Source organism: Peromyscus maniculatus, chromosome 4 (assembly GCF_049852395.1).
Source record: "Peromyscus maniculatus bairdii isolate BWxNUB_F1_BW_parent chromosome 4, HU_Pman_BW_mat_3.1, whole genome shotgun sequence".
Lineage (NCBI taxonomy): Eukaryota > Metazoa > Chordata > Mammalia > Rodentia > Cricetidae > Peromyscus > Peromyscus maniculatus.
In genome coordinates this window covers 5,412,773-5,438,738 of record NC_134855.1, presented here as the reverse complement: position 1 = coordinate 5,438,738, position 25,966 = coordinate 5,412,773, and the positions used below count along the sequence as shown (strand labels likewise).

General features: G+C 44.9%; 1 protein-coding gene across 9 annotated transcripts in view; it reads right to left on the bottom strand.

The window, feature by feature from the left end:
* Positions 1-4,882: 4,882 nt before the first annotated feature.
* Positions 4,883-25,966, bottom strand: part of Gapvd1 (GTPase activating protein and VPS9 domains 1) — a 73,043-nt gene continuing 51,959 nt past the window's right edge. For all 9 annotated transcript variants that reach the window (XM_076568823.1, XM_076568825.1, XM_076568821.1 and 6 more), the window contains 9 exons: positions 21,528-21,650; positions 19,374-19,503; positions 17,570-17,679; positions 16,910-17,069; positions 15,039-15,226; positions 9,942-10,155; positions 8,690-8,762; positions 7,094-7,291; positions 4,883-6,846 (listed from right to left, as the gene is read on the bottom strand). In XM_076568823.1, the coding sequence (XP_076424938.1) occupies positions 6,706-6,846; positions 7,094-7,291; positions 8,690-8,762; positions 9,942-10,155; positions 15,039-15,226; positions 16,910-17,069; positions 17,570-17,679; positions 19,374-19,503; positions 21,528-21,650 (1,337 nt within the window). In that variant the 3' untranslated portion in view covers positions 4,883-6,705. The remainder of the gene's footprint in view (positions 6,847-7,093; positions 7,292-8,689; positions 8,763-9,941; positions 10,156-15,038; positions 15,227-16,909; positions 17,070-17,569; positions 17,680-19,373; positions 19,504-21,527; positions 21,651-25,966) is intronic.

Below are 25,966 nucleotides of genomic sequence, written 5' to 3'. Positions count from 1 at the left end.
TGTCCCCACCATGAACCGGGAGAGCTAGGGAAGCTAGGGTGAAACTCACTTTAGTCATGCTTGAGAGCGGCATCAAATTCCACGCATCAGTCAGCAGTGTGTGGCTTCCCAGCCACCAGAAGTAAGATCACTGCATTTCAAGTTTGTTGTCTACAGGCCAGAAAAAACATCTTGCAGGCAAGATGGGTTTGTTTGTTTATTTTGATTTCCTTAGCCAGTGATTGCCCAGTATGATCACGTGGTAAATGGTTATGTCTGTGGGCTACCCTAAGCAGATGGGACACGATGCCCAGAGCATTCAAGTCTCCATGTTTACGTACAGCCAAGGGGCTTTAGACCCGGTCCCACATTCCAGGACACCTCACAGTGCAGGCTGAGGGTCAGAAACTGGAACTACGGTGTTAGAGGGAGCTGAGTGGGCACAAACAGTACAGGAGACACACGTAAATTAAACTTAGAAAGATATGATGGAGTCTCCCAATTTTAGGCAAGTCAGTCTCCTGTTAACTCTGACCACTGTGAAAGAAAACAGCCCTCAGCTAGTTTTCAGATGTCTCCTTCCTAATCGGGAGCATGTCTTCCGGAAAGCACCTTCCATCAGCGAAAAGAGTCTCTAGAGGGCAGCTGCCTTGCAGACAGGCCCACCTATCACCAGTTTTAACCCGGATAACAGAGGTTTCTTAAATAATGCAGTTGGAGGCAACAGCAAAAGCCAATGAATACCTAGTATGGGATTGGGTAGGAAGTGTGCCAAGAGCAGCCAGTCAGCTCAAGGGCTGCTGGGTCACTCTAGCTCTGTCTAGCACCATATAAACAAGGATTTTGTTGAGACAGTCTTTTTATCTAGCTCAGGCTGGCCTTGAACTTGCAATCTTCCATATGGACAAGTATCTATGGCTATTTCTCAAGTATAAACTCATGGGGAAACATCAATAACACTCAAGAGGTGAAACACATTTTCAGCAATGCTGAACACAGAATACAGAACACACAGCAGTGAAGGAAGCCACCATCCCTGTTAACCAGGTTCACAGACTGACACCTTAGAGCAGTGATGCCCTGGGAGGCAGGTGACTGCAGGCCCACAGGTCCAGGCTCACACAGAGGCGATGCTCGATGGAGCAAAGTGGGCAGAGCACACAGGTAAGGCAGGCATCATCTCAGCAGAAATGACTCGGCCCCCAGCTCAGATGGGTTCCTTCCTCAACCGAGCCTGCCCTCTGCTCAGCTCTGCTCCCCCCAGTAAAAAGCTACTGTGCTCTGGAACACAGTAGAAGTGAAGACCACAATGAAGGACACGGAATTCAGAACACACAGCAGTGAAGGACACAGAATACAGAACACACAGCAGTGGAGACCAAGGAATACAGAACACACAGCAGTGGAGACCACGGAATACAGAACACACAGCAGTGGAGACCAAGGAATACAGAACACACAGCAGTGGAGACCACGGAATACAGAACACACAGCAGTGGAGACCACGGAATACAGAACACACAGCAGTGGAGACCAAGGAATACAGAACACACAGCAGTGGAGACCACGGAATACAGAACACACAGCAGTGGAGACCAAGGAATTCAGAACACACAGCAGTGGAGACCACGGAATACAGAACACACAGCAGTGGAGACCACGGAATTCAGAACACACAGCAGTGGAGACCACGGAATACAGAACACACAGCAGTGGAGACCACGGAATTCAGAACACACAGCAGTGGAGACCACGGAATACAGAACACACAGCAGTGGAGACCACGGAATTCAGAACACACAGCAGTGAAGACCACGGAATTCAGAACAAACTACCTGCTCTGGAACTTTCACAAACATCAATCTGGCAAAGCTCTCAACTATCTTCCTTTTTTATTGACCTGAGGCAGGCCTTACTCTGCAGCCCTCAATCTCCATGGCTAGACTTACAAGCGGGAGCCACACCCCTCAGGAACTTAGATTCAGATTTCCAGCAGTCCATCACTGTGAAAGTGCACCAGCTTCAAGAAAATGGTTCCTGACCCCACCCCCATCACAGCAAATACAGAATCAACTTGCTAGATCTCAAAGACAAGAGTGCAGACTTGCACATGGGAGCCAGAGGCAGGTGGATCTCAGTGATTTCGAGGCCAGCCTGGTCTACAAAGTGAGTTCCAGGGCAGCCAGGGCTACACAGAGAAACCCTGTCACAAAACAACAACAACAAACCCCCCAGGAGTGCAGACTTTTCTTTAGGAAACAGCAGAGATGGAGCAGTGGGAAGGAACAGGCTACTCCATGGTACCATGTTCCCAGGGCTGCATTTTCCTCACTTCCATCTTGTCTGTGCAGCCTCCTAACACATCTGACAGCTTTGTGTCTCCCTTCCCTCCTCACACCGGTCACCGGGAGGAATGCCACACACCTGAGACTCCTAGTTGGCCTTAGCACAGACACACCTCCACCATAAGCACTACGCAGATGGTACCCGGCTCAGCTTGCGGGTAAACACAGGTTCTCAGGCAAGAACACAGCCCTCCTGTCAGACTGGGGCTTGCACCTTCGCTTACATACTTCAGGAAGGAGAATTTACAAAGTTCCATTGCAATAAAGATGTTTAGGACACAACAGGAAGGGAGCAACCAACAGGAAGGGAGCAACCATTATCACATCTGGTTTCAATGCTCCAAAAGCCCCAGACGCCTCTGTAGATGAGCTCTGACCTCTCGGCTTTCTCTTTTACATTGGTTCTGTGTTTCTTATTTTAATAAGACGTTTGGTTACATCTATATCTGGCACCCAACGTGACAAGAATCCATTAAAAACCGCTTGGGGCTGGCTCCCTAGTCCAAGCAGCCAGCTCCCTAGTCCCGGCCTAGGTCTGCTTGGCCTCAGGCCAGACTAACCGTGAGCTGCTTGCTTAAAGCCGGTGCTACAAACAACTCAGGCCTGCCCTGCCGAACAGGGCCCTGCCTGTAAAGCCAATGCACGCATGTGGAGGGAGCTTAAGGAAGCCAGAGCCAAGCCTTGACTCGACTCAAGAGGGAACACGTGGCTGGATTTAAGCTTTAGCCGGCTACGCTTTCTCTCTCTCTCTCTCTCTCTCTCTCTCTCTCTCTCTCTCTCTCTCTCTCTCTCTCCTCCCTCCCTCCCTCCCTCCCTCTCTCTCTCTCTCTCTTTCACACCTAGGACACTAGGTGGCTGTTTTGAAATTTCCTCGGATTTCTACTGTTCTACGCAGATTTGGTAAGTCACTTAACATATCAGATATTTTAAAGGAAACTATTTAAAAAAGAAATTTTTTCCACATAAAAAAAATGGGTTTTATATGTACATTGGAAGAAAATTAGGTTTTGTTTGAAATTTTAGGCAGTCTGACAATGGAACAACCAATGAGAAGGCAGAACAGAAAGACTATTTAAAGACAGACACACAGGAAGTAGCTCTCTTTCGGGAAGCTAGGACCACCGCAGGAGGAAGGGTAAGATTTTATCTCTGAGCTCTGACCTCTCGGCTTTCTCTTTTACATTGATTCTGTGTTTCTTATTTAATATGACGTTCGGTTACATCTACACTCCTCCAATGGCAATCCATCTATACCAAAGGCTCTCAGAAGCACTTAAAAAAATTATTTATTATGTATACACTGTTCTCCCTGCATGTACCCCTGCTGACCAGAAAAGGGCACCAGGTCTCATTACAGATGGTTGTGAGCCACCATGTGGGTGCTGGGAATTGAACTCAGGGCCTCTGTAAGAGCAGCCAGTGCTCTTAACCTCTGAGCCATCTCTCCAGCCCCAGAAGCACATTTCTATAAATAAGAAAAAAAAAAGCATTAATTACTGTGGCCAAGATTTTACCTAAGGTGGGGAGAAAAAAACAAAATGTTTCCTAGTTTAAAAAGTTTAGGGCTGGAGAGATGGCTCAGCAGTTAAGAGTGGACCTGGGTTCAATTCCCAGCACCCACATGGCAGCTCACAACAGTCCTGTAATTCCTGTTCCAGGGGATCTGACATCCTCACACAGACATACATGCAGGCAAAACATCAATGTTCACAAAACAAAGATAAACTATCAAATTAAAAAAAATTCAAGTTTATAAGGAAAAATGATCTCAAATTTATTGCTATTAAAGAACAGACATTAACTGAAAATATAAATGGATTTTTCTTTTCCTTACTTCTACAGAACTGTCATGAGCTGAGCCACTGCTTCCCCGTCAAATGTTCACTAATTTTATAAATTCTTCACAGTAATTTGAGGTGCCTGAACCTTCCCAAGGTGCCTTGGCCACTGCACTAACTTTCGTGGAGAATGAGTGCTGAGGCACAGTAGGAAACACTGAAGACCAACCACTCCCCTCTCCAGGAAAACAAATCAATCACTTTCAGTCTCAGACGCTACCACTGCCTGAGTGTGAATACTTGCTAAACGTAGAAATCCAGAATTCTCTCCTGGAGGCTGAAGTAACAGCCCAACAGTTAAGAACACTGGCTGCTCTTCCAGAGGACCCAGGTAACAGTCCCAGGTCCCACATGGCAGTTTGCAACCATCTGTAACACCAGTTTCAGGGGATCTGATGCCCTCTTCTGGAATCCATGGGCACTGCCCACACATGGTACACAGACAGGCATGCAGGCAAAACACCTGTACACATAAAATAAAATCAATAGATCTGGGAGAAGAAAAGAATTCTAGCCTGAATGCAAAGCAGTGATGGTCAATGCCATGGTCCTACTGACTCTGGGTGGGTTTTAGAGGGGATTTGTCTGCCCCTGGATATGTTTGACCCACAAGTCCAGAGGTGTCACCAATGCCAAATTCTACCTCACCACTTGCTTGGGTAGTGGTGTAACCCTACACCCCAATTCCACCATCTTATTCCACAGAAAAGAGCCCTGCTGCAACGTCCATATCTTCATATTTATTTCCACAGTGATAACATGGAATATATTTAGCTACCATTACAGAGAGAGAGAGAAAAATCTCTCATTGACTTACAAGTTAAGTCCCATTAACAATGAATTCCAACTAGTCAGAATCTGCTGTTGACTTAACATTTACTGAATCGGTGCTGAAGTGGATGTTAAGATCCCATCGAGCTGCAGAACCACGTCCTAGTTTGGCTTGCACTGCACTTATGATGGGACGTACCTTTGACACCAAGGCAAGCTTGACGATGACAGCCCATCAAGTCCATAGATTTCCTGACCAACATTCGAAAGGAATTTGTGGTTCTAGTTTTGATCTCTCCCTAAAAGGCAGAAACCACGCTCCTGTGTAAATTCCTATTCTGGGATTTTAACGGGAATGAGAAGAGGAGGAAGCATGAGGAAGACCCAGCTTCTTTTGGCACGGTGTGGCCCAGTTCTCAGAGAGGGGAGCTTCGTTATCCGTCTGCCCGTGGTTGGTCAGCACAGGCCCTTAGACGATGGCCGGAGTGCTGCCAGCAACAAGGGACTTGTACAGGGTTGCAGCATTTGCCATAAAAGCTAAACTTGTTTAGGAAGCATGCGAGGTGGAGCCAGTCAATGATGGCCTGTGGACAGGACTTGTGCTTGAAGCTCTGCTGAGTCCCGGGCCAGCCTCTCAGGCACCAGCGCCATCCTGATTCATTACTCATGTACAATGCAAACCAAACTAGGGAAACCCTTTTCTCTGTCTTTCTTTCTTTTTTTTTTTTTTCAGAAGAGGGCAATAAAGGCACAGAAACCTGCCAAAATAGATTTTTTTTCCCCATAAGAATAGTGTGGCTGATCAAAATAGTTTAACACTAGTAAAACCTGGATCAGTAGAGCAGACGATATAAATTAGTTTTAAAAAATGACATTCACTGAATTCCTGGTCTGTGCATTCAATGTGAATAATCATCAAAAACAGATGACAATTAAGGGTCTGAAAGGAGCCCTGTCTGTGGCTTCCGCTCCGTGCAGGTGCACAGGGCACGGCACACCTTGCCATGTACCGCTCATCCTATGTAACGCATGGTAGGGTCTGTCCTGATGTGCAGGCTCAACACATGTCCGTGGTGGCACACACCTACACCACTTCCCCATCAAACTCCATACGTGGAGAGTAATAAACTGTATTTTACACTAATAAATATTTCTGGTTTTGCTTTTAAGCTCAGCTTAAATGTTGTCAAGGAAACCATTTCACAAGAGGGAATGTCACAGCCTACTCTCAGCAACTGTCCTTGTTTATTAGAGTCTGAAGATGCCCATATTACATCAAATACAAATATATATTATATTTACATATCCTTCTTAGCTTTTCAACTCAGGAGAGTGTATCTATGGGAAGGCTGTAGCACACTGCTCCTGAAATCCTCAGTGTAGCTGGCCGCCTGCTCCAACGCTGTGAGACAGGGTCTTACAAGACGTACACTGTTCTTTCTAAAATGAAAGGGACGGGTGGGGAATCCATGAAAGGAGATCTGGACAGTTCCTAAAAGATTCTGTTCTGTTTTTTAATATTTTAAAACACCTGGAAAAACATGGTCCCTTTTGCAGTACTACTCTCTATTTGGGGACAAGAAATAAAATATGCAACTCAGAAAGGCTGAAAGGAAAGAGAACCAGCGTGTTAGCTTGTTAATCTGCTTAGGAAGAGCCATGTGGAAACATCTGGAAGCTGTACATATTAGACAAAACAATCTTCAGCTTTCAAAGTAGCTGCTACACTGTCTTCTGGCTACAGTCTGATGCCTTGGTGGGCCTGGTCTTGGTCACTTCCTGTCGTCGATGGTTTTAATGAACTCCACTGCTGCTGTGAACTGCATCCACCAGTACGATTCCTCTCCAGACAGACAGCTGGCGTAGAAGCTGCTGATGTACTGCACGGTTGACAGCAGGCAGGGTGGGTTTGCCTGGAAACAGACGGAAAACAAGAAAGAGCCATCACTCGTGTGCTCTGCTAGGCCAGAGCATCTGAGCACCTGGGCTTCCAGTATCTGTGGAACTGGTCATGGGCCCCTCAACAAACTGTTTCAGAAATACACACCTCCAAGACTTGGAAAGGAACCCAGGAAAGGAACCCATCTATGACCTTGTGAAGCCCTGTGGAACCCTGCACAGGAGACCACACACACTATCAGACACTAGTAAGAGACCCACCTTTATCAGCACAAACACCAACACAGGGACAAAGTCATCTGCCCCAGGGACAGAGTCCTCGTTGGCCAGGCTCAGGAGGTTCATGATGGTGGAGCACATTCTCAGGATGCACTGCACTTTGTCCCGGGGAGTTTTGTAAGCACTTATTGTCCTGATTTCTGACTGTGCAGATGGCCAAGGGGCCTCACGAAGATAAACCTAAGCCAGATGGTAGACAACATACAGATCACAAATCTAACAGCAGCCTGCACTGCACCCATGGTGCCTGCCCCACCAAGCTGAGGACAAGGGACTGTTTCTTCCCTCCCACGCAAGACATGGGGTGCAGAGACGGTATACCACAGAGCCTGGACATCGGGTGCAGAGATAATATATATACCACAGAGCCTGGAGCTCAGAACCATCCCGTGTTTTTAACAAAACTGGGACGAGACTTTCCAAAAGCACAGACGAGCCATCAAAGAAGAAAGAGGATGCAAACATCACTGTGGGCCTTTGTTGCAGTACTGCTCAGGACGGTGGCACAAGCTTGTGACCCCAGTAGGAGGATCAGAAGTCTAAGGCCAGCCTCAGCAACTTCAACAGTAGCCTTGAAGCCAGATTGGACTATATAAGAACCTGTTTCTACTTGGGAGGTAGAGGCAAGTGGATCTCTGTAAGTTCAAGTCCAGCCTGTTCTACATAGTAAGAACCTATCTCAAAAAACAACTGCAAGAAGAACCTGTCTCTAATGGATAAATAAATAAGAAACAACAAAAAACCCACACTAAAGAAAATGTAAAACTTCACAGTACTCTGTTTCATTATAAGGAATTTCTGCTTGTTTTTATTTATTTATTTATTTGTTTGTTTGTTTGTTTATTTTTGTTTGTTTGTTTGTTTGTTTGTTTAAACAGAGCTGAGGACCGAACCCAGGGCCCCGCGCTTGCTAGGCAAGCGCTCTACCACTGAGCTAAATCCCCAACCCCTTATTTTGTTTTTTTTTTTTGAGACAGGGTTTCTCTATGTAGCCCTGGCTGTCCCGGAACTCACTCTGTAGACCAGGCTGGCCTCGAACTCACTGAGATCCTCCTGTCTCTGCCTCCCGAGTGCTGGGATTAAAGGTGTGCCCCACCCCCTGGCTTCATTATAAGGAAGTTTTAACAAGAAGCAGAAGCCTTAAGCCGCTGGCTGCCACCCTGCAGCTCCCTCATGGCACGCATTAGAAGAGGCAGCGTGACAGCTGATCTGAGCAGCTGTCCCGAGGCCATGCAGACACGAGTGTTTCTTCTGGAACAGCTCTTATCTGGCAGCTGTGCAAAGCCCAGCTGAAGGTATGCAGAGGCAGCATGTGCCCAGCCTGGAGGTGGAGCTGGGACAGAAGCTACGAGAGGGCACAGAGCCACCAAAGGAAACTCTGCTGGGGGATCTCCCTGCTCTTCCACTGAGGCCCTTTTCCACACTGGAGAAGTTAAACCCCAGAACTACCCCCGGAACAGGGGTAACTCAAGGGAGGAACACCTAGGGAAATGGCACTTTTCGTTTGGGGCACTTGGGTGCCTTGCCCAAGTGGTAACTCTCCACCCACCACCCACACTGCACATAAGTCCGTGTTACCTCTGGTATCTGCAGAGCTCTGTGGTTTGCCGTCACTACTTTAGATAATCTCTGGATATGTTCATGCAGAACCCTGAAAACCACCCAAAATTCAAATGTAAATGCACATTTCTGAAAATAAAGTATACAAATAGTCACAATTATATTTTATCAAAACAAAACATTTTAGACTCACTTCTAGACATAGATTACATTATGGTTGAAGCTCTCTTGGTCATAGGTATACTTTATTTAAGAAGGCTTTCCTAGCTCAGCATGTACTACAAGGAAAGTTAGAGGCTAGCCTTAACTACGTAGAAAACATGGTCTTAAAAACAAGAACAAAAAGTCCTATCATAGTCCAAGCATGGTAGTGGAAGCCTGTAATTCCAGCCAGAAGTTAAGGGAGGGATCAGGAAGTCAAGACCAGCACCAGCTTGACTACACAGCGAGACTATCTCTATTTAGGATTTATTTAGAGCCGGGTGTGGTGGCGGACACCTTTAGTCTCAACACTCAGGAGGTAGAGGCAGACAGTACTCTGTGAGTTCAAGACCAGTCTGGTCTACAAAGAGTTCCAGGACAGCCAGAGCTACACAGAGAAATCCTGTCTTGAAAAGCCAAAAAAAGAAAAAAAAAAAAAAAAAAAAAAAAAAAAAAAAAAAAAAAGGTGTGCCACCTTGCCTGACTGCATTCTTTTTCATTTATTATAATACTGGGATCAAGCCCAGGGCCTTTTGTCGCCTATCACACACCCTGAGTACCAGCCTAACAGTGGGGAGGGTGTAAACGAGGGACTGAAATGAACAGGTCACAACCATCTGTAAGGCTCGTTCCAGAGGATCTGAGGCCTTCATCTGGCCTCTGAGGGCACCAGACATGCACATGGTATACACAGGCCAAACATGAATACATGTAAGTAAAAGTAAATCTTTAAAAAAGAAAAGAAACCATGACTCAAACAAATGGCAATCAACCACCAAGAGACTATTAGAGGTGTGAGCCTGAGCACCTTAAGCTAGAAAGGAAACGGTTTCCTGAGAAAGCGACGCCTGAGTCAGGAAGAAACAACTGTCAAGAACTCGCCTCACAGAGAAGGCCCCGAAGATCTGGGGCAGGCAGGTGCACAGCACTAATTTCACAGAGCCCACTAGTTCAGACCACTCTCCCCCCACTGCACACAACCCTGCCAACTGGTGACTGGAGACGGTAGTCGATTATCTCGCTTGACTGCTGCACACCGAGCTGTGCAGGCCAGCGCAGACCCACTCACTGGTCGCGGAGTATGTCCCCGTCCTGGTTAGGGTAGAAAGCAAGCTTGAAGATCCGGTTCATCACACTCCGCTCGATGGCCAGCTGAGCATCCTGCAGCTGCTCCTCACTGGCGTTCTGCCAGATGACGTCCTGAGCCATGGCGCCGTACAGGAACTGCAGAAAATCCTCCACTTGGGCCGTTTTGTCGTCAGCAGCAGTAAGTTTCTGAAAGTCTCCAAGGAAAACAGTCATCTTTAAAACACGCATCAAGGAACACCAAAAAGGAATCACTGTGGACCCCGAGTATCCTCGGCTTTCTTCTCTGTTCCCATTATCCTTATCTAGATGTATTAAATGGAAAAATTAGAAATAAGCACTGGTAAGTTCTATTTTTTTTTTTTTTTTTTTTTTTTTGGTTTTTCGAGACAGGGTTTCTCTGTGTAGCTTTGCGCCTTTTCCTGGAGCTCACTTGGTAGCCCAGGCTGGCCTCGAACTCACAGAGATCCGCCTGGCTCTGCCTCCCGAGTGCTGGGATTAAAGGCGTGCGCCACCAACGCCCGGCGGTAAGTTCTATTTTTATCTCCCTTCTTTTTTTACATTTATTTATGGGGGAGTGTGCACCTGGTATAACACACATGTGGAGGCCAGAGGCCACTTGTAGGAGTTGGTTTTCATCACCATATGAATCCCAGGAATCAAACTCAGGCCATCAGGCTTGGTGGCAAATGCCTTTATTCACCAAGCCATCTTCCCGGCTCCATTCATACGTTTTAAATCACACACTGTTCTGGACAGAGTGAAGAAATTGAGAAACTCCCATTCTATCCAAGCGGACATGAATTATCCCTTTGGTCTGGACGGCCACACTGTATGCACCCTGTACATTATCATTTGTAACTCAGCTATCCATATGGTGTGCAGCGTTCAGTCCTATGCACAGTTTACGAATTCCACTGGGTATATGGGCAGCCTTAGAATGTAACTCTTGTGGAAAAGGGAGAGCAAGCTGTAGAAATCATTCTAATTAACTAATGATACTAATACCCTAATCTTAAAGCCAAAAGTGTGTGGATGAGATTTTAGAATTTGCTACCAAAATATCAAAAGCAAGAAAAAGTAAGAAATATGTAAACACTTAAAATTTATTACAAAATATACAGTTGTTTTTAATATACACAGTTTTTAAAAGTTGTGTGGAAACAATTTGGTCATGGTGAAAAATGCCTACATTCTCATCATTTAGAAGGCTAGAGTAAGAGGGTTACAAGCTGGAAGCTAGCTGGGATACACTGTGACTCTGTCTCAAAAAAAACCACAAAAAGACAAGGCTGGACATGGCCACACTTGCCTTTAATGCCAACATTTGGGAGTTGGAAGGAAGAGAATCAGTATAGTTCACGGCTAGCCATGGCTACACAGTGAGTTTGAAGCTAGCCTGGGCAACATGAGACTTTGAATAAAAAATAATAATGAAAAGTAGATCTGGGGCTGGACAGATGGCTCAGCGGTTAAGAGCACTGACTGCTCTTTCAGAGGTCCTGAGTTCAATTCCCAGCAAGCACATTGTGGCTCACAGCCATCTATAATGAGATCTGGTGCCCTCTTCTGGCGTTCAGGTGTACATGAAGACAGAAGAAAAGAAAAAAAAAAAGTAGATCTAAAATTTGAACATCCTCAATTTTCTTTTAAACGCATATGGATGTTTTGCCTGCATGTACACCTGATGCCTGCAGAGTCCAGAAGAGGGTATCATGTTCCCTGGAGGGTCTCTAGTTCCCTACAACTAGAGTTACAGATGGTTGTAAGCCGCCATGTGGGTCCTGAGAATTGAACCCAACTCCTCTAGAAGATCAGTCAGTGCCCTTAACTGCTGAGCCATCTCTGCAGGCCCTATTCCATTCTTAATACATAGATACTCAATCTGAGAGAAAATAATGCAACTGAGAGATTTGTTATCAATGCTCACTACTTTGAATTAGTTTGTTTTTGAAGTGCTGCGGATTGCCTAGGGCCTCACATATGCCAGGATATTGCTATCACTGAACTTATGTCCTTACTCTGCTTTTGCTTTTAATCTCGAGACGGGGGTCTCAATAAGTTGTCCAGGCTAGCCATGAATTCCTAATTCTCCTCCCTGGTCTTAAACTCACTCAATATCCCAAGGAGCCCTTGAATGTGTGATCTTCCTGCCTCAACCCTGAGCAGCTTACAGAACTACACCACCCATAGTTTTCTTTTTTCCTTTGAGACAGTGTCTCACTTTGTAGCCAAGGCAGACTTTAAATTTACAGTCCTTCTCTCTCAGCCTCCCAAGTGCTAGGTTATAGGTATGGGGTTTCAAAGGTTACTAAGAGCCAGGCACGACAACACATAACTCAAATCTCAGGATTCAGGAGACAGAGACAGAACCATCTCTGTGATTTCAAGGCCAGCAAGGGATACACAGTGAGACCTTGTCCAAATAAACCAAAACACACACACACACACACACACACACACACACACACACACACACACACACACACACACACAAACCCATGAAAGTGAAGCTGCTGTTTGATCTCTACATTATTGCAGATTCCAGCTTATTGAGTGGCCTGTATTTTCAGCATCTGGCTATTCTGAATTAGCTCTCCATCCAGTGTAATAATGTGTACCTAGGCAGGAGGCACATCCTGGAGGCAGGGTCATCAAGATCTGTTGCCACCCACCCACCACTCTGAGCAGAGGTTGTCTAGGACACGGAGCTCATCTTCCAACCTTGGGTTTCACTCTAGTAGCTGAGCAGCAAATACAGGCTGCCTTTCCCTGCCCATCTTAAGCTAGGCACTATGTTCATAGAGCAGCACCGTGGAGCGGACCAGTGAAAGCTGGCATCCACGGGGGATAATGATCTGGCCCTCCCTCTAGAGTGTGCTGGAGCAGCAGCAGCCCACCACCGGGAAGTCCGAGTTCTTAATGCGTCTCTTCAGTGACAGCCCTGAATTTACACACTGACCCCATCTGGACTGTGCTGATGCTGATGGCTGTCTCAGGTAGCCCATCTGTGGGACAGAGTTCCTTCATCATAGCTCTGGGAGCCATTTGGGTTTCCCTCCCATGTTCTTTCTGTCTCTTTCTTTCTTTTTGACAAATCTTTTATTATTTACTTTTTAAAAAGATTTATATTTTTTCTATGTATGTGAGTTGTTTGCTTGCACATATGTCTGCGGACCACATGCATGCCTGGGATCCTCTGATGACAAAAGAGGGTGCTGGATTCCCTGGAACTGCAGTTATGGACATTTGTGAGCTCCCACATGGGTACTAGGAATCAAACCTGGGTCCTTTGCAAAAACATCAGGTATTCTTGCAAATTTCTGAGCTAACTCTCCAGCCTGTTTAGGGTTTCAGCCAAAACTCTGGACCATGTTCACCCAAAACTTCTCCCTGCCTTTTCAGAGAAGCGATCCCAAAGTCATCCCAAGAGTACAAAAACCAGGCCTGGAAGATGGCTCGGTGGATAGCGATGATCGCTGCTTACCTGAAGACCCAGCCCACATCAGATCCTGTGATGGCGACTCTTGGCTACCAACCTGCCTACAACTGAGATTAACTGAGCACACCTGCGAGGGATTTATTATTATTATTATTATTATTATTATTATTATTATTATTATTATTAAAATCATTTGAAGTAGGAAGACCACTTTTTTTTTTTTTTTTTTTGGGTTTTTCGAGACAGGGTTTCTCTGTGTAGCTTTGCGCCTTTCCTGGAACTCACTTGGTAGCCCAGGCTGGCCTCGAACTCACAGAGATCCGCCTGGCTCTGCCTCCCGAGTGCTGGGATTAAAGGCGTGCGCCACCACCGCCCGGCCGGAAGACCACTTTTTGTTTTTGTTTGTTTGTTTGTTTTCCCGAGACAGGGTTTCTCTGTGTAGCTTTGCGCCTTTCCTGGAACTCACTTGGTAGCCCAGGCTGGCCTCGAACTCACAGAGATCCACCTGGCTCTGCCTCCCGAGTGCTGGGATTAAAGGCGTGCGCCACCACCGCCCGGCTAGGAAGACCACTTTTAATCTGGATCTTTTGAGGTAGGATGGTCCGCTCACCTGGACCACACCTTCTGCTGACAGTCTATATAAGGACATGGAGGAAGGAAGCTTTCTTTCTCTGCCTGCTTGCCCTGCTCTTGCTGGTAAGTCCATTCCTTCACTGGCATCACCAGCCTACTTCCTTAGAATTCCAATGTACACTGAAGATCAGCTGAGACATCCAGCTTCATAGATGGAGTAACTACTGGGTTCCCAGAACTTCATTTATAAGCAGCCATTGTTGGACTAGCTGGACATGGCCTGTAAGCCATTCTAGTAAATCCCATAAATAGATAAATATCTAGTTCCATCAGTTATTTTCCTCTAGAGAACCCTGACTAATCTAGATCCCATGGAGCAACACAGTGAAAGGAAGAAGAGAACTAATTCCTTCAACTTGTCTGAGACTTCTATCACATGCTGTGCCATGCCCCAGCCCTACAAAATTATAAATAAAAGTAATAACAATATATCTTAAAAGAAGCTGGAGATGGCTCACCATTTAAAAGCAGCTTGCTAATCTTCAGGAGGATGGGAGTTTGGTTCCTAGCACCCATGTGCACCTTACAACTGCCTGTAACTTGAGTACCAGAAGATCTGATCCCTCCTCTGGCTTACACACACACACACACACACACACACACACACACACACACACACACACACACACACACACACACACACACACTGTATGTATACATAAACATTAAAAATCTTCTATGTAATTATTATTGTTGTTATTATTATTACTGTATATAGGTGTAGAGCCTGCACAAATCTATGCACTATATACGTGCCTGGTCCCTGCATAAGCTAGAAGAGAGCAAATCCCCGAACCAGAGTTATAGATGATTTTGAGTACTGCTATGTGGAGACTGGGAATTGAACCCTGGTCCTCGGGAAGAGCAGCCAGTACTCATAACTCACCAGCCCCCAGAATCTTGAAGGAGGAAAGGAAATAAACTGGTAAATAGATAAAGTAAGGCATGTGTGTAAACAGCGAAGCAGACTGAGGAGCCGTCTGTCTGAAGAAGGCATTTAGTTACCTTGAATGAACTCCCTGATCTTCTTTTCTTTGCTCTCAAGCAGTAACCGCACGCAGACGGTGGTAAAGTACCGATTGGCTACTTCTTTGTCCCGCAGAACTCTTTGCAAGAGCCTTTCCAGGTGCGCCTGTGTGGTCTGCAGTCCTTGTCGACAGCGGGTGAGATAAGCAATATACGGGGCTCTTTTCCTGATAGAAAAAGTGCTGCTAAATATCGGATGCATACAGCACAGACTTACATACTTTCTTCAGCAACTAAGAGTGTTAACTTTTTAAAACAAGTACTTCGTAGACTGATTTTTACAAGTTGGCACAAGAGGCTGAAGACAAGCATCTTGGGGACTACTGCGGGAACCACACTGCCAGCTCAAGAAAGCAAGCCTCTGTGCATGTTTCTGTGGGACACATCATTGGCACCTGACTTATTACATGCCTCTAAGGTCCTCTGCAGGCTCATTTTGTTTATTATGGAAGCAGTTTCTATGCTTGTAGGACCCCACACTTAACATAAAATTGGCTGCTGAACAAAACACAAATTATATACACTAGATCATTAAATAACCACTTATTGTTTTGCTTATAGTGTTAGTGTAACAAGATCCCTTAAGGCTAGGAGCTTCCACTCTGCCTAAGTGCGGCACTCACATTTCCCCCATACTGGCTAGGGCTTGGCAGCAAGACACACTAGCAATTCCTAAGATTACCTCTGCTTCCCTGGCCCTCTATAGTCTTTCCTACCACACATACAAAGAAACATAAGACATAACCGAGTCCTCCTGGCCTCCCTGCTTTAAAAGATGACTGATGACTGTGTACATGTGAGTATGAGTGTAGCTATATTACAGCATGCATGGAGAGGTTACAGGACATCTTCTGTGAAGTCACTTCTCTCCTTCCACCTTTTCCTGAATTCCGGAGATCTAACTTAGGTTGTCAAGCTTCCATGGCATGTGCCTTTATCCAGTGACATCCTGCAGCTCCATGTATCCTTTTTTTAGAGACAGGATCTCTCACTGAACCTGGAGTCTGCAGCTCTGGCTACTCAGCAAGCCCCCAGGATCCATTTGTATCTGTTTCCCCTACGATGGAGTTACAGATACATACCATATGCCTGGTTTTTGCCTGAGTGCTGGGGAACCAAACTCAGGTCCTCAAGGTTGCACTTGACTTGCTCAGCCTTTTCCCACTGTGGTGATACATTGTGTACCCTGATAAACTTGCCTGAGGATCAGAGGGCAGAGCCAGCCACTAGAATAGACATAGAGGCCAGGCAGTGGTGGCACACACCCTTAATCCTATTACTCAGAAAGCAGAGATCCGTCTGGATCTCTGTGAGTTCAAGGCTACACTGGAAACAGAGCCAGGCCTTGCTGGCACAAACCTTTAATCCCAGTACTGGGAAGCACACACGCCTTTAATCCCAGGAAGTGATGTCTGGGTAGAGAAAGGTATATAAGGCGTGAGGAGAAAGGAACTCCCTCTCTTTAGTCTGAGTCATAAAGGTAAAAACTAGTGTCAGGCTGTTCTGCTTCTCTCATCTTTCAGCTTTCACCCTGATATCTGGCTCTGGGTTTTTTTATTAAAAGACCATCTAAGAGTCAAACAACACCCCAACCTCTTCTTTACCTTCTTTTATGTAAAGCTGAAGTAAATTATACTTCTTTTTATTAGCAAGATCCGTTGATAACAACATTTCTAAATTGTATTGCTTAAAAAGCTCTATTCAAGTAAACATAGTCACATAGCTTCATTTTTTCAATAAAGACCAACTAAAACAAACAAGGAAAAGCCTCTCTCAAAACAAAGAACAACCACCACCAAACACTACCAGCTTGCAGACAGATCTATAAACCGGCCAGTTGGGAACAGTACCTGTAGTCTTCAGCAATGGATGCCAGCAGCTTCCTACAAGTCCTATTGTCAAAGCGGCACACACAACGCATTGTTTCTTGAAGTTGAGCCATTAAGTTCTTATCTTGTAAATTAATTGCTTCAGCTATTTGAACTTTTAAGAAGCATACAATTTCATTGTCTAAAAACAAACAAAAACAATAGTTCTGTTAGGGTATCCACACCCTCTCAGCATCTGGGAGGATATCAATCCTGCTGCACTGCAAACCATTAGAGCCAAACAATACTGCCACTCTGGTTAAGAAAATAAATAATCAGAAATCAAAGTACCAGGAGCTGGGGAGATGGCTCAGGGGTTAGGAGCCTGTGTTGTCTTCCAGGGGACCAGAGCTCAGATCCCAGCACCCACCCTGTCTGAACTCCAGCTCCAGGGGCTCTGCCACCAGCTTCTGGCCTCTGTGGGCACAGAAACACACATGGCAGACACACAGACACATGTATAAATTTCTAAAACAGAGATCAAAGTGCCCTTAAGTGACTTAGCATGAATGTAACATTACATTAGAATAAATGTAATGACACTGGATCACACGGAATTCCTGTCAGCTGACAGGTGAGGGATGGCAGCTGCTCTTGTTCAAGCTGGGCCTATGGAGAGAGTGAGGAGCCTGGGTGCCTTGCCTTCCGGGTCTGTGTGGTCCGGCAATCCGTTCCTTGTTGAATGGGTCAGCACCGGGAAGGCCACCGAGTCCGCAGAGCAAAGTGCAAGCCTCAGCTTCTTCTTCACATCTCTGTAAATGCAGGCACACTAATTTACTCACACAGAAATGGTCACATCTTACAAATATTTACATATAATTAATATGTTAGCTCAGAACTCAAACGAGTCTTTAAGAAAGGATCAGTTTTAACTGACTGACACCTCACTGAGAAGCACAGGCCTTTAGGTCCTGGATGAGAGGATCAGAACAGTGCTCTTTTTTTTTTTTTTTTTTTGGTTTTTCAAGACAGGGTTTCTTTGTGTAGCTTTGCGCCTTTCCTGGATCTCTCTCTGTAGACCAGGCTGGCCTCGAAATCACAGAGATCCGCCTGGCTCTGCCTCCTGAGTGCTGGGATTAAAAGCGTGTGCCGCCGCCACCACCACCTGGCTTTTGGTGTGTGTGTGTGTGTGTGTGTGTGTGTGTGTGTGTGTGTGTGTGTGTGTGTGTGTGTTCCAAGAGGTGTTATATGCTGCATTTGTTTAATGATATAAAGAGGTGTTGCTTTGCCTGTCTAAGGCACCTGACTGGTCTAATGAAAATCTGAATGGCCAACAGCGAGGCAGGAGAGGAATGGCAGGGCTGGTGGGCAGAGAGAGTAAGTAGGAGGAAGAATCTAGGCTTGGAGAGAGAAGAGAACAAGGGAGAAAGAGAGGGAGACACCCAGGACCAGCCAGACAAAAAGCTGCCAGACAGACAGACACAGATTATGACATACAGAGTAAAGAAAGGTAAAAAGCCCTGAGGCAAAATGTAGATGAAGAAAAACAAGTTAAAATAAGCTATAAGAGTTAGTGGGCCCGGGCAGTGGTGGCACACGCCTTTAGTCCCAGCACTCGGAAGGCAGAGCCAGGCGGGTCTCTGTGAGTTCAAGGCCAGCTTGGTATACAGAGCAAGATCCAGGAAAGGCACAAAGCTACCCAGAGAAACCCTGTAGTCTCGAAAAAACAAACAAACAAACAAACAAAAAAAGAGAGTCAGTGGGAAAATCATAAGGCCAAGCATTCATAATTATTAAGTCTCCATGTCTCTATTTGGGAGCTGGTTGGTGGTCCAAAAAGAAATCCTGCTACATAGCAGTATTTTTTTAATCCCTGAATTAATGTTTTCAATATCTGATATCCACAACTGGAGTCTTTTCTTTTAAAAAAGAAAAAAAAAAAAAAAAAAGACAGCGTTTGGCCTTAAACTTTTTCTGTAGACCAGGCTGGCCTCAAACTCACAGAGATCTGCCTGCCTACTTCCCAAATGCTGGGATTAAAGGTGTGCATTACTACACCTGGCCCAAAGTGAGTTTTCTTAGTGAATAGTGTTTCACTCTTCTCTTGAACGTGTTCATGTGTGTCTCAGGTGTGCACGCACCTCAGGACACCAGTGCCACTCTGCAAGAGGTGCCATCAATCTTGTTTTTTGGGACAGGTTCCCTCATTGGTTTAGAGTAGACTCGGGGAGCTGGCCAGTGCTAAGATTACAAGTGCATGCCGCCATGCTTGGCCTTTCAGGAAGGCCCTCAGACTTGGGCAGCAAGCACCTAACTGTCTAGCCGTTCTTTACACTTAACAATTAGCTGACTCGAAAGGATTGAAATTGTGATGAAAAGTCCAAAGCCCAAATGGGAAGTGCTGGAAGGAGGACAGGGAACGGGAAAAACAATATAATTATATTTTAATTAAAAAAATATTTTTAAAAAGTCCAAACCCTAAACTTCCACCTCCTGAAAGCAATACCTGTAAGAGAAAGCAGAGTCCTGCGGGTGGGCTGCTTGGCTGGCAGAGTCTGGGAGGTCGTCAGCTGAGATGTTCTGCAGGCCTTCATCACGAGGGGAGTCATGAGCACTTTCACCGTCACCCATGACCTCTAGACAAAACCCATCCCCAAGAAAAGGATACCCCAAGTTAATGTGGAAATCTCTGGTACTAGCAGGCATTCAGAACAACTTAATCGTTAAGTCAGCTTATCTCAGAATCAGAGTTCTTAGAGAAAGAACACAAATTTCAGACACATAACCAGGCTGTCAACAATGGCAATGTATCAAGACAGCAGAGAATGGCTGCACTTCCTATCCCAGTCCAAAACAGCCAATGCTTCAAGTAACTTCATAAAGCTCACATTCCAAATCGGAATCACTGAACCACACAACTAGGGGCTCAAAAGCATTTTAGACAACACTCTCACTTAGAGACACGGACTCCAGCCCAGGCAGAAGACCCCTTGGTTGGCCAAATGCTGGAACAGACCCTCCTCACTCAGGTCTCCTGATTTTCCTCAACAGAGCCCTCCCACCACACCTAAGGCTTAGTCAGGGACTAGCTCACAAACACAGCAAGGCCAGACCTGTTTTTCTCACAACTGTTATGTTTTTTACTTAGTCAGTCAATACAAGATTTTGTGTGTGTGTGTGTGTGTGTGTGTGTGTGTGTGTGTGTGTGTGTGTGTGTGTGTATGTGTGTAGCATGTATATGTGTGTAGACATATACATACATGCATAGTACATACACACACACACACACACACACACACACACACACACACACACACAGAGTCAAGGGGCTCAGTCAGTATAGCAGAGTGCTTCGTTAGCATGCAGGAAGCCACGGATTCCATTTCTAGCCCCACATAACATGAGTGTGGTAATGCATGCCTGTAAACCTAGCACTTGAAACAGAGGCAAGAAGATCAAGAGTTTAGGTTGGGGCTGGAGAGATGGCCCAGAGGTTAAGAGCACTAGCTGCCCTTCCAGAGGACCCAGGTTTGGCTCACAGCACTCATACAGTGCCTAACAGCTGTCTGTAACTCCAGTTCCAGAGGATCCAACACCCCTTTCTGGTCTGCACAGGTACTGCACACATATGCTACCCATATGTTGCACACACATACATGCAGGCAAAAACACCCATACACATAAAATAAAATTAATTTTAAAAAAGAAGAAGAGAGAGAGTTCAAGGTTATCCACTGTTACAGTTAGTTTGATGCAAGCCTGTGCTACAAGAGACACTATCTCAAAAAAAAGAAAAAAAAAACAAAAAACAAAAAGACTCATAAGTCAGAAGGAATAAAATGCTCCTAAACATAATAAAGATACTGTCTAAGAAACTATGACAAAGTGTTAGTAACTGGCAAGTCTAAATATAGGTTTATTACCCTTCACTTACTGTTATTTAAAAGCTTTCCAAAACAACAACAACAAAAAAAAAAAAAACACCCCAAAAGATTAGATATGATGGCACACGCCTGTAATTTTAGCACTTGGGAAGAAGGAGGATTCTGAGTTCAAGGACAGCCTGATTTACAGAATGAGACCCTGTCTTACCACCCTACTACCCTGACAAAGAAAAACAAAGCTAGAATTTCCCTTGCCCTCTCTTCAGCCTTAGGTATCCTCCTCAGAGCATCATGCTTCTGCTTGCTGAAGATTCTTCCAGAAAATGCTCTCAGCATATGCAGGCATAGACAGATTTAGCAAACTGCGTATGGTTTTATGTGCTTTTGCTTTCCCTTCATTTATCTTGAGGATTCCATATTTTTATAAGAGCTAGTCAGTATTCCTCTATGAGGAGAGAAAACCCTGTAGAATATTAGTAGCAAGCAACAGGAGTGCCTCAGCCCATGCCGACTACCACAACTACTAAAGTCCACAACATACTTCTCTAGACAGTAAAAAAGAATTCCCTCTCACTAAAACATGCACCAAGTTCCTCTGGGCTATCATCCCAGACTCATCAGATAACCTAAACCATCTGGGGTGGCCAGGGTGAGTGGGCAAGTACAATGGGCCATGCTAATCTGACGTGAGCCTCGAGAGGGCCTCCTGAAAGGCAGCTGTAGTCAGGACGGCTGCCATCACCACGGAAATAAACAGTTACTGTCAGGCCTATCACCTGCACTCTCATCATTTGCCATGGCTCCGTCACTGGGGCTGGTCCGTTTAATGGCATTCCGGTATTTGTCCAGGATATCTTCAGCAACCTGAGCCTGTGCACTGAGCCTAGGGCTGGGCTCATCTGCAGGGGAAAAGAAAGAGAGAATTATTTCCCTGGTTTATACCAATCCTGCTGTTAGTACGACACCAGCAGCATAACCCAAAGGCAGATTAGGAGGTCTGACTCAAAAAGGGCACATAGCTCAGTGTTATGAGGCGCCATGCAGCTGCCTACTCAATCCCACTGCTAGGGCTAAGCCTTCCCAAAGCAGGAAACCAGAAAAGTCACTCCACCTCAGCACTCCTGGAATTCTGCATGACTGTGTCAAAGTTCAGGGCAGAAAGGATTCTAAAACGCTTGCTCAGGTCACAGTAACCGTTAATTCATGTTAACATAACTTCTACCAATGGTTTCTTTTTAGGATGGGGGACAAACAGAAGAAGAGTCTTGCTGTATAACCCAGGCTGACCTTTAACTCATTATGTAGGCCAAGGCCTAGCTTTGAGTTTGTGGTTATCCTATCTAAGCCTGCTGAGTGCAAAGACTTGAGGCATGTACCACCACACCAAAAATGAATTTTTATATAATACTTAATCAGATGTCTCCATGCTGAAGGAGAAAAATAATTATTCAAATTTAGACCTAAATCCTTTTTTAATTTGATAGATGGCTTTCTCCATTCTTTCTCTGTGAGTCCCTCTTACATCACCTTTGAAAGCTAACATCTATTCTATCACACTCCATCTGTCCATGACGGTGCAGCTGTTAGGACAGAGCACCTCTGTCCATACAGCATCGGCACTGCTAGAGAACCCAGGTATTCTAGGGCTAGGATGGTCCATGGGTTGCACAGAAGGCAGCTTGCCTCACTGATGGGACTGTTACCCTGACAACCAAATGAGATATCAAAAGGGCTGAGCTGACTTGCTGTCACGGTACATGCTTGTAACTCCCGCCCTTGGAAAGTGGAAGTAAGAGAATTGTGAATTCAAGGCCAGCCTAGACTACAGTGAGACTCTGGCTCAAAAAACCAAGCTAGAGACATAGCTCAGTGATTGAGACTTGCTCAACATTCACAAGGCCCTGAGTTTTATACCCAGCACTACACACACACAAGTTAGCCTACAATCTCAAACAGTAGTCATAATCAACTACTATGGATCTTCAATACAAAATAAAGTTCTATAGTGAAACACAAACTTCTGAGACTAAGCTAGGCCAATAGGTGACCAAGCTGTCTACATCCTGGTAGAATTCCATTTGTAAAAATTCAAAAATCACATTAAAACCAATACCTATGTATGTAGTTACATATGGCAACAGCAGCTACCATTTATTGCATGGTTACCACATGCCAGTGAACTGTGCTAAGCACCTGTGTGGACGGACACTTGCTCATCAAACAGAGAGGCATTGGCATCGCATATCACAGCAGAGCAAACAGGAGGCATGGAGATTCATGGCCTTTCATCTGCACAAAACAAGGATCTGCTATTCACGTTTCTATAAATCACCTCAAGTTATACAGATGAGTCACAAAGTTGTATTTTGTAGTTTTTCTTTCCGGGGGACAGGTCTCACTCTGTAGCTTACACTGGCCTTGAACTTGCAGCAATTCTCCTGCCCCAGCCTTGTGAGTGCTGGGTTATAGGTGTGAGCACAGCTGACTTCCAAAGTCACTTAATATTGTCTACTATAACAGTGTCATGACAAGCAATCCATACTCTTGTGAACTTTCTCAAAATACAGGTGGAACTACTGCACAATCTTTTTAAGTAGTATTATTTTTGGTTATAGCTTTAAAAATACTCTTACTCTTTATTTAATATTCTGAGTGTCTTGCCTCATGTGTGCACATGCACTACGTGCACACCTGGTGCCTGAAGAGACCAGAAGAGGGTTACAGAGCCCTTGGAACTGGAGTTACAGCTGGCTGGAAGCCAGCATGTGGGTGCTGGGAACTGAACCCAGGTTCTCTAAAAGGGCAGCTAGTGCTCCGAACTGCTGAGCATCTCCTGAGTTCCACTGGTTATCTTTGGAGAGCTCACTAGGACTGTGAAAAGGGACAGACATAAACTGCTAAACTCAGTCAGTTAAACTATAATGTTACCTCTACTTTAATAAGCTGCTGTGCAGGGCTGGGGTGGTTAGCAGTCAACTGCCTGATGGCAAGTGTAAGCCTGGGTTCAGTCCCAGCATTGCTACACAACATAACGACAACACTATCGGAACAAAGGTATTTTCAGAGAAAAACGGCAGGAAACAAATACTTCAATAGGAAAATAGTTTCACTATAGTGTAGTAGAATCAAATCGTTTTACAGCCAGTAAAAATGATTTAAAAACCAACTGTACCCAGCAGAAACTGGGAAGTGTCTGAGCCATGGTGAAGATAAATGCAGTCAACAGGTCTGATTCAGTCACAGAGAGCTACCATGCACAAACACTGAGGAGACTTCGACAGATCGTAAAGTCGGCTGTTAGTGGCAGGACTATGGCCAGGCTCATGAGGAACATCTCTTTATAACACTTCAAACTGATTTCACTGTAACCTCCAAGTGAGCATTAGTTAGGATTGGGTTGAATTTCTCCAACAAGAAAGCTAAGCTTCTTTAATCAGACCCAAAGAAAATGAACTATTTATGAAAAGAAACAAAAACAAAAACAAAAACTTTTCTTAGTTTCTAATCTCATCAAGAAAAAAATTATTGCCCAAAGACCTAACAACTTAGAGTTTCTTCAAAGTCCTTAATTAAGCAATGTAATTCAGCTTGTGTACACTGCAGTACCCTTCTCTCTGTCCTCCTTTTTTTCAAGACAGAGTCTCACTCTGTAGCTCTGACTGGCCTGGAACTAACTCACTATGTAGACCAAGTTGGCCTTGAGCTCCGGCCTCTGCCTCTTCAGTGCTGGGATTAAATGGGGTGTGCCAGAATTCTCAGTGAAATTGATGTACTTCTAACAGCAGGAACTGGGAAACAGGAAAATATACAAATACACTGCCCAAAAGACATCTTTTCAAGACAGTGTTTTCAACTCTTCCCAACCACACTGGCATGTTCCAGCAAACAGCAGGCCATACGTGATTTAATTTAATACCCATATTACCTAGTACAGTTTCTGGCAAGACACAGATAATCAGTATTTGCTGACCGAATAGGACAGGCTGGGCTGCCCTCAGCAGGGAATGGTGGCCTATCTACCTGTCTCCTGCTGCTCATACCCTTTATTAGAGGAAAGTTACTGTATCAAATAAAGCAGGGCTGCTGGACGGTGGTAGCACACACCTTTAATCCCAGCACTTGGGAGGCAGAACCAGGCGGATCTCTGTGAGTTTGAGGCCAAACTGGTCTACAGAGCGAGATCCAAGACAGGCACCAAAAGTACACAGAGAAACCCTGTCTCAAAAAATAAATAAATAAATAAATAAATAAATAAATAAATAAATAAATAAATAGATGGATATATAGATAGATAAATAGATAAATTAATAAAGCAGGGCTGTATAAACTGAAATATGGATACACTTGACATGCACAACTAGACATTAGAACATGCATCAAAATGGATGCCCCATGTTCTTAAGACCTATTCCACTTTTTTTCCCTTTGGTTTTTCAAAACAGGGTTTCTGGCTGTCCCAGAATTCACACTTGAGGTCGCAGACTGGCCTCAAATTCACAAGAGATTCACCTGCCTCTGCCTCCCAAGTGCTGGGATTAAAGGTGTGCGCCACCACTGCCCAGCTGACCTATTATTCCATTTTAAATTTAAAAGCTTCATTATAACTTAGTAGGGTGGGAAGACAGCACATCTTAAAATTAAGATAAGAAAAAAAGAAGTGAGAAGCAAACTTCCCTCTAGATGTTCTACAAAATCTAAGGCTCAATGTACAGATATCAAATTCAAAACTGGTCATCTATGCTAGCGCTGGCGCTCTGCCTGAAGGTACCAAAGAAGCTGTGGAATTTGGGTGTCGGATAAGGAAGACCCTAAAGCTCTGCCATGGGTGAGAGAACATTTATAACAGTTCAAACTGTAAAAAAATTAGTGACGCCTTTAACTTTTACTACAATTGTTGGCATTTGTGATACTGTTTGAACAAATACTTTAATCATGAAAAAAATAAAATGATGAGATAAAACAACACTTCATTGTGAGCCTGAATAAACTAGAGCAAACTCTAGATGGAAATAAACTTAGTATCCTACAATCAGCATTAGACAGCACTATCCAACCAATGATCCAGAGAGACGGCATGCAGAGCACTAGAGCAGCGCCCCACGCTCGCTCCAACAGTCCCGTGGCATCGTCCCCTGGGTGGTGAGCTGTCAGGCAGGCCTTGTCAGAAACAGGTTATGGTAATGAGGATGGTGATGGTAGTGGTGGTCTGTAGGAA